Source organism: Capsicum annuum, chromosome 3, assembly GCF_002878395.1.
Source record: "Capsicum annuum cultivar UCD-10X-F1 chromosome 3, UCD10Xv1.1, whole genome shotgun sequence".
Lineage (NCBI taxonomy): Eukaryota > Viridiplantae > Streptophyta > Magnoliopsida > Solanales > Solanaceae > Capsicum > Capsicum annuum.
Genome location: NC_061113.1, coordinates 209,936,236 through 209,946,190, shown reverse-complemented (window position 1 = coordinate 209,946,190; position 9,955 = coordinate 209,936,236). Strand labels below are relative to the sequence as shown.

Sequence of the window (9,955 nt, the reverse complement as noted above, 5' to 3'; positions counted from 1 at the left end):
GATCCATCTCATTAGGTACTCTAGTTGTCCTTTGTCGATTAGGACGATGATAGAATTCATTACCTCTCATATAAAACTTGGAGATGGACAATATGCCTCGTGCCCAACCGGTGGGAATGACCCAGAATATGTAGCAACATAATTCTTTGTTGTGAAATGCTCGCTAACAAAATTTCTAGCTAGCCCTCTCATTCTTTCAGTAACCTTCATGACATGTGAACACGGAAAGTGCAAATTAGCCCATTTTCCATAATCACATTTTTTATCATTTAGTGAAACACGATGAGAATTACCACCAGTACCATCAACTTGAATAGATCTAACCTCATATGTCCCAGTGGATATATTCCAATCAAAAACAAAGTGTCTTTTTGAACTTTCATAGTTCTTCTCCCACTTTACTTTGAACCTGCTTGTCCATAATTCCTTTTGCTCTACAAGTTGGTGCGTTGTTTGAGATCTACGGGTATACCGTTCAACTATTTGCTCCAATGAAAGTCTCACCATGGCAGTGACAGGCAATCCTCGAGCTTTCTTTAGAAGACCGTTGAAAGACTCTGAAAGATTTGTTGTCAACACTCTCCATTTTTTTCTATTATCATGGCTAATCATCCATTTGTCCAATGAAAATTGCATGAGATATTCATATGCTTCTTCATTTTCTTCCCTGATTTCCCACATCAAAGCTTTGAACTTCCTTACTTGATGAGCCGATGCAGCATTCCACATCAGATCACTGAGGTTCTTGTTTGGAAAATAAGATTGAAAGTTACTCTTAAGATGTCTTACGCAAAATCGATGAAAGGTCCGAGGCTCCTGGAATTGCCACAACTCCGATAAACTAGCTAAGATTCCTTTTGCCCTATCAGAGACAATACATACATCTTCTCTATCCTTTATTACATGTGCGCTTAGTTTTCTAAAAAACCATTTCCATGCCTCTTTCGATTCCCCATCAACAATAGCAAATGCTAGAGGAAGAATGTTATCATTTCCATCAATTCCAACAACAATTAATAATTTTATCTCATATTTACCATACAAATAGGTTCCATCTACTGAAATGACAGGACAACAAGTTCGGAATCCATCAATGCATGGCTTGAAAGCCCAAGATATAAATTTAAACGTTTTTACCTCTAACGAACTCATTGACTCTTCGTGTTTCCATTCTATAATTGTTCCATGGTTAAAGTGTTGAAAGCTGCAAAAAACTTAGGAAGCTCACTAAATGATTTCTGAAAATCACCATACACCAATTTAAATGCTCGTTGGCGTCTAAGCCACGCTTTCCTATATGTTACTTGATGACCAAATATCTCATGAACCTTAGAAATGACATCTACTACCAACAATTTGGGATTTTTACGTATTTGATTTAGAAATAAAGATGCAATTAAATTGGTATCTAGGTTAGCGTTACCTGTAGTAAGCCCTTCAGTCTCACATCTATGATTATCAAAATACTTTCCTATCTTTCAAAGGCTACCTCCAACCTTTCGGCCTCGAAGAAACCATCGACAACCTAATGATTCGTGAAACCTGCATCTGACAATCCATAGTTTCTTGCTTGATGTTACAACTCTGAATTATTTATTTTTGCGCAAACTCCAAATTGTTACAGCCGGTTTCAATCTATCTTTGCTGCTAAAACACATTTCTTTTTTTAAATCTTTTTTGCCATCGTCAGACCAAACAGAACAACAATTCATCTCAGATTCATGGGTAGAGATAAAAATATCTTCTTCATTCTCTAATGTTGTAAAGTAGGGTATATCATGATTTTGCATTTTAGACACACTTTGACCAAATTGATTATGAAGATTTACACCAATATCATTTTGAGGTAAATCTTCACTATCATTGGTATCTTCATCAGATTCACTTTCTAAGGTTTCACTTTCTCCATCATCTTCTTAACGTTCATCTTCCTCCGAACTTTCATCACAAATTTGAGCATGTGCATCATTACCCAAATCAAAGTTATCCTCATCTTCTTTGCGGAAAAAAAATAATGAATTAGTGAAGTAGTGATGCATAAAATTTCTTATAGTTTCAAAAAAAGTAAAGATCACCTACCTGATCTCATATTGTCTGTGGCCACTTTCAATGTGTCCTTGACTACTTAATCCTTCATCATATGATTGATACTCATGTTCGTTAGGGCTTGCATCAAGTGATTGATGGATACTAGGGGTTGCAGTACATGCAAAATGAGGATGACTGAGCATGGCAAATCCATAATTTTGAGCTAATAAATTCATATGATAACTATGCTGACCATTCATGTGAAATAGATTATCATGATTTGTTGGTCTAGTCTTTACATACATCTCCAAAAAATTTATATCAATTTTATTCGAAAATTTTTTAGGAATGACAAGAAATTGTAGCAAAGACTGGTCATTCTCTATTTTAAATTCAATAAACCTTGTAATGTTACCTTGAAATGAGCATGGATATTTTCCAGAAATATCCATTTGAATATTTTCACTGTTTGTCCTCATTTTTTCATGCAACATTGCAACTAGTTCAACGTAGCTAGTTGAAATAGACATGCTAATAATCATTCTAGTACCTTCGCTGTATCTAAATCCGCTCATTTTCGAAATTATTTCACCACACCAATACAAAGCAACCATCACATTTTCTTCAAAATTAGCCATTTTTCTGTTATACACAAAAACAAGATATGTATTATAATTATTAAAACATCAAAATAATTTTAATGCATTACAAAATATTGGCTAGCCATACCTATTAAAACTTTGTAAATGTCGTTTCTAGAATAAAGCACATAAGCAAAAGCTTTGGTTAGAATTGTAAAAATGTGTTTGAACATTCTATACATACCGTCACTTATATAATCTGTTGTCCTAAAACTTTGCAGGTCTGTGATTTGATTTGCTAGAAACGTTACTCACAGTAATGTTTTAAACTAAAAATGTGACTAGTGATTACGATTTCAAGGCAAAAGTTCGATCAAAAAAGTTGCTGGGTTGATTTGATATAATTGTTATTCGGAGTAACGTTTTACAGCTAAAACGTTATTAGTGATAACGTATTTAATGTCTGATTTGTACAGAGATTCTTAGGTGGCAGAGCTACAAAGAAACGTTACTGGCGGTAACTTCTTATGTCTAAAACGTTACCGAGAGTAACGTTTTATGTCAAAACGTTACTGTGAGTAACGTTTTATATTCTAACGTCTAACACCAATTCCGTTTGAGCCGTTAACCTTTTTAAAATGTAAAACGTTATTGGGAACAACGTTTATACTAGTTTTGTAAAATTTTCAAAAAATAAATTAATTTGGTGAATTGATTCAAAAAATGACTTATTTCGGTCCAAGATTCTTGAAAACACTAATGCATGCATTAATTATTATGTATCGTTACTACCTTGTTTGGTATATTTTTTAGCCTATGTATAACTAATTTGTATTAGTTATACATTCTATTATGTATTGAGGTGTCACCAGGAATAACAACACTTTCAATCAAAGAAGGGACCCAATCAACGTTGACACCCCCATAAACCATGCGATGGAATACAGCATGTACACCGCCAAAAACGACCCTAGTTCTCATTGAATTCGCGTCAAAGTGCCTGTCAAATGGGATCCCCCACGACTGGGTGCCTTTAAACTCAATACGGACGGGGCGTATGTAGAGCTTCAGGCAAGTCGAGATTGGGAGGTGTCATACGCGACCATGAAGGAAATTGGGTGATGGGCTACTGCTCTGCAGCACCACACACAACTCCCTTACATGCAGAACTACTTGTCCTCAAAAAGGGCCTTCTACTTGCTGCCTCCAACAATATTAAACCAATTGAGATTGGTGTTGATTCCGTGAAACTAACCCGCATGTTTCAAACTGATAACGGTTACTATCACATTGTTTTGTTTATTTGCAGGTCATTGATGAGAGCGACCCAAGCAGCTCCACCACATTACATCTTTAGGGAACAAAACATGATAGCGGATGCACTAGCTAAACTTGGACTTGCGGAAAAAAATTATGAGCTACCCACATTTTGTCTACCCCTCCCCCATCAGTTGAAGCATTAGTCCAAGCAAATAAATTAAGTATCTCTACTTTCCGTCCTATAAACTTAAACTCTATTAACCTAGTACGCCGGGATGTGGCTACTAATTCTCTTAATTCTACTGCTTAGCATGCACAGGGGTTCACCTCTGTGGAACATCCTTTTGCTATAACTTAATATTAATACTATGCCAGTTTCAACCAAAAAATAAAATAAAATGCACCATTTTCTTTGTATTAATAAGACAATGACCCTAAACACATACATTAACTTGTTAAATGACATTATTACCCTTCAAAATATTTTTTCACTTTCTTTTTTCACCATTATCACATTCTCTCGTTCCTTCCCACCATTTTAAAAAAGCTGCCCTTTCTCTTGTTTTACTTTCCCATGAGAATGAGAAGATACTTTGCCATATCATATTCCTCAACTTTTTTCTTTTCCGCGATATAGTCTACATCATGCAAAACAAAAAAAATTATCGATTTTCAGATCAGAAGAATTGTCGATTTCTATATCAGAAGAATTATTTTTGCTACTTTACCTGCAGTTGTTGTTTTCAATCTTCATGACAATCGATGCTACTTCATCACCAAGAATTGTTTGTGCTACATGTTAGTGTTGATTGTATTTCCTTCTACCTTTGAAAAAAGAGCGTACAAAAAGAGTATTTTGGTAGACAAATATTATTTTATAAAAATTATGTAAATATATATTATCTTTAATACATTAAATCAAATATTATATAAAAAAAAATAATGTCTGCATAAATAATACCAGCATTACTAATATTTGCATTAAAAATGCAAGCTTTACTAATACACCTTATTCAACATTATTTTTATACACTCCACCAACGACCCCTAATAGTATAAAAAATTAATACATGCATTATTTTCTCAAATACACTCTTCCAAACAACCCTTAAGTAAAAATAATTTTGACGTGGCCTTCACCAAACAAGGTTTATATGGTGGAATAGATGAATTGTTTGGTACATATACAAATAATGCAGACTTTAATAATACTAGGATTAATAATGTAGAAATTGTAGTGCTAAAATTTTTTTTATCAAGCATTTGGTATATTATATTAACAAATAGATATATCATGTATCGTATTTGAATTTAGAAATTTACAAATATTCTTTATAATTATATTCTTAAATTTTTATGAAATTTTCTATTTTATTTAACTATTCAAATTGAATATCTAAATTTTCAATATAACATATTTGTGCATAAATTCTAATTAATGTATAGTTTTTTTCCCTTTCTTCTTTTAAAATTTAAGTTACCTAAATTTAAGATGCTAAAATAATTAAAATGAAGGCGTATCAATAAATTGATTATATATTAATCTCCGTTTAGGTGATTATTTAATTTATTTTATTCTTAAATCGGACATACTTCACAACAACAACAAACCTAGTGTATTTTCACATAGTTAGGTCTGAAGAGGGTAGAATGTACGCAGTCCATACCACTACCTCCGAAGAAGTAGAGATGTTGTTTCCGAAAGACTAAATCGGACATACTTAATCTAGAAAAATTTTAAACAATAAATAATTACAATATACACCAAAAAGAATAAAATGTAAAGCAAACTATGTAGGAACAACACACACTCTATTTGATAATATGCTTTCAAATTTTGCAAGAAAAATAATAAAGTGTGAAATATATTTTCAGAGATTAATACTTTCCGTAAGCAAAATGGAAAGTTGGGATTGACGGATAGTTTAGTCATTTAGGGATCTTATTCAAATATTGTTAAACTTTAGATAAGTTATTCCTTTGTTTTCATAAATAATTCACTATGACTTATAAGTAATCAATGTATTAAGTAAGATCAAAATTGAATTGAGACACAAAACGTGTAATTGATGAGAGAAAATTTTAATCTAAGAACTATTTTAATTAGTGTAACCTACAAATGAATTCTAAGAATTATATTTGAAAATAATATTTTTTATAAAAAATATTTAACTGACCACCATTGCATATGGCCACATCACTCTTCCTATCTCTAGTTCAATTTCAAGTAGCGTGGTGACATGGCCTTCGCCAAGAAGGTTTGCCATGGAATCGATGGACGTGTCCTCCTCTTCAACCAGAGTTATTCGAAAATGTTTTTTCCTAAATTAGTTTTATCTGATGCAAATTTTAATTACTCAAAATTTCTTCCATACAAATATTGAATCCAAAATAAAAAATAAAAAGTAGCGGCACTGCCTCTAATAAAAATTTATCCACACTCAATATATACATTAAATTAATACATGTATGTCATGTATTTAAATTTAAAGTTTATTTTACTTAATCATAATTGATTAATACATTTTACTTTATTTAATTACTCAAATCATGATAAATTATATTAGTTTAGTGCATATATCGAGTGCGGATAAATATTTATCAGGCTCTTAGAGTGTGTTTGGTATGAAAAAAAACATTTTCTAAAAAGTATTTTTCAATTTTCTCATGTTTGGTTGGCTTAAATATTTTGAAAAATATTTTTCAAATCAAATTATTTTCCTCAAATTTAAGGAAATGACTTTCCTTCAAAAAGTAATGAAAACATTTTCAAAACTCGCTTTCAACCTTATTCTTAAGTTGAAATATGTTAGGGTTTTTGCCCTGATTTTCTTACTATATTTAAGTTTTATTTTTTCTTATAAGAAAAATAAAAGTTACCATAATCACTTTTACTTTTCCTGAAAGAAAAAAATAATTCTTTTTCATATTTGACTAACTTTTTTTTGGAGAAAAGGTTTTGGACATCCATAAATAGAATACCTCATTCTTATACTATAACGCAATAGCATCCACAAAGTAGTCATTAAAGAGTTTTTGTTTAAGGGGATTTCTCCCAATAGGTTTAATATTTTTTATATTAGGTTTTATAATATGTAGGCCGATTGGCCAAACATATAATAATTTTATGTTTTTAGTATTGTTTTCTTTGTTGTCTGATTTATTGTCTCAAGGTTTGCAAACGTTAAGCTTCTGCATGACGCCCTCTCGATTTTGAACCCAACAAGTGGTATCAGAGCTTACGGTTCAATGGTCCAATGATGTAGTGAGACGAGATTAAACAAGCTCAAAGCGGTTTCAAAATCAAGTTGCAACAATTTGAGCGATAATGAAGATTTTTGTCGAACTACATGTGGAGAACAAGTTTCAACCATATTTTCAACACGTCTGCTGCTGCATCTTTAAAAATAAAAATAAAATATTACTTTTAAACTAATTTTTAACCATGATATTTTAAATCTTATTTTTAACCATGGCAAGCAGCAGTTATGAAGATTATATCAAAAACGAAGTTCATGCACGTGATATGAAGAGAAGACGGATCAAGTGAAGAAAATCAAGCCAAAAAGGGGAGATTTGTTAGGGTTTTTGCCCTAATTTTCTTACTATATTTAAGTTTTATTTTTTCTTAGAAGGAAAATAAAAGTTATCATAATTACTTTTACTTTTTCTGAAAGAAAAAAGATAATTCTTTTCCATATTTGGCTAATTTCTTTTTTGGAGAAAAGATTTTGGACATCTATAAATAGAATACTTCATTCTCATACCATAACACAATAGCATCCACAATGTAGTCATTAAAGAGTTTTTGTTTAGGGGGAGATTTCTCCGAATAAGTTTAATGTTTTTGATATTAGGTTTTATAATATGTAGGCTGATTGGCCAAAACATATAATAATTTTATGTTTTTAGTATTGTTTTCTTTGTCGTCTGATTTATTGTCTCAAGATTTGCAAACGTTAAGCTTCCGCATGACGCCCTCTCGATTTCGAACCCAACAAAATACTCATACAACTCTTAAAATCATTCATCCCTACTTTGACCCTCAATCCCCTACCCCTACCCCTACCCCTACCCCCACTCCACCCCTATCATCCTCATCCAAAAGAAATATTTTTAACTTTTTCCTTACCTCATCCCCCGCCCAAAATCCACCCCGCCCCCCCCCCCCCACCCCAGAAAAAAAATATTTAACTTTTTTAAAAAAAAAAACTTTTCTCTTACCCCTTTGAAAGAAATTCAAACTTTTTTCTTACCCCGTTTCACCCTCCCTCTAAAGAAAGAAAAAAAATTAAAAGAATTAATTTTTTTTTATTACCTCATCCCTACCACCTATTTTGACAATCCCAACCCCCACTTATCAGTCCCTCTCCCGCTCTCCCTGAAAAAAATTATTTTTTTATAAAAAATTCAAAATATTTTTCTTATCTCACCCTTCGTATATTATTTGTTCTCATTGTTTTTATTGAATATATACAAATACTTTAAGAAAACATATACTTACTCAATTTGCATAACAAACACAAAGATATAAGTAAGAAACAACTTATTTTTCTAGAAAATATTTTTCTTTCTCCATATCGAACACATCCTAAAAAAATTATTTTTCAAGGTCAAAAATTATTTTTCTAAATAATATTTTTACTCTTTAGCTAAACACTAAAATGTATTTTCTAAAAAAAATTCATTCTCCAATCAAATATTATAAAATATCTTTTGAAAATTATTTTCCACTAATCAAGCAAACATAAAAGAAATAAGTAAGAAAAACAACATAATTTTTTTAAAAATATTTTCTAGAAAAACACTTTCCCTCCTAACAAACACACCCTTAATTATGATGGTTTTTTTGGTACGGAAAATGGTAGGAGTAAAGGGCGTTTGTTTGTTTCCGCAGAAGAGACAGTGTTAAGCCTCTTCTTTCTGATGCCTCGTCCCATCATTTACCTCCTTTCCCTCATATATTACCCTGTCATTTTATAAACAATTGTGCAATGACCATTACATCCTTCTCTGCATCTTCCAATCTTCAAATTTTGAAATTTGATCATGAAATTCAATTTGATTTTAAAAATTTTATTCTCTAAATATTTTACGTTTGGCTCGGACTAATATTTAGGATTTTCATTACAAAATTTCAATTTTTTGAAAATGCATGTATAAACAACACAGTTCAGATTTCAAAAAATATAAGTAACTTGAAAACTTTAAAAATTTTAAATTTCAAGTTTCAATTTAAAATTCTATGCTCAATCAAGTTAAAATTCATTGGAAGATGACGTCTGCGCCTTATTAGTTTAGAACATAAAATAATTTTAATTAAGAAGTATAATAAATTTAATTTTAAGAATTCAAAAGGCTGAGTCTATTCATTTTAATTTTTGAATTTGTCCGTCTCACCCTTTCTTCTGTATAAATAGATATTATTTCATTCCAAATCATTCGCAATACCTCCCAAGTCACAATGAGTATCCTTTACAGTGTCGTTTGATTGGAAAACAGGTTATCCTGAAATTATTTATCTCGAAATTAGCTATTTTGGGATTAGTTATTTCATCTCAAGGAAGAATAAGGAAAATACTATAATCACCGGATAACTAATTCAGGAATTAGTTATTTTATGCATTTCATCCCAACCAAATATTGAATAAACTTCTCTTCTAAATTAATCTCAAAATTAGTTATTCTTATCTCTCCTTCCAAAACGATCCATACAACTCTCGCATCTTTGACTTCATCTCTTGCCCAAGCACAATCGCAGCTTACTGTTTAATGTGGTGGATTTTAGAAATATGCTTTACTTCTAACATGCTATTTTTTATTTTCTTATTTTTTTAAAAGAAAGAACTTGTGTGAGTACTTGTTATCAGATTTTCTTAGTATAAGAAATCATCATGATAAAATAGCATTATTGTGTTTGGACAAAATAGCACTTCTTTCGTTTGGTTTTCACTTATTTTATTTTTTTTGACATGATATATCCATTAAAAAAATAATTATTGGTATAACTACTTTATCTTACTGCCTCTATTAATTGATGTTTAGAATCCATTTGATTATAGATTTTTCAAGTAATTTTTTTGGAA

The 9,955-nt window shown here is 31.1% G+C and overlaps 1 protein-coding gene across 1 annotated transcript; it reads right to left on the bottom strand.

Moving 5' to 3' along the window:
- Positions 1 to 66: 66 nt before the first annotated feature.
- On the bottom strand, positions 67 to 1,152 carry LOC124896802. Its single transcript, XM_047408650.1, has one exon. It carries the CDS (start codon positions 1,150 to 1,152, stop codon positions 67 to 69), a length of 1,086 nt encoding a protein of 361 aa, XP_047264606.1.
- Between the last annotated feature and the right edge of the window lie 8,803 nt (positions 1,153 to 9,955).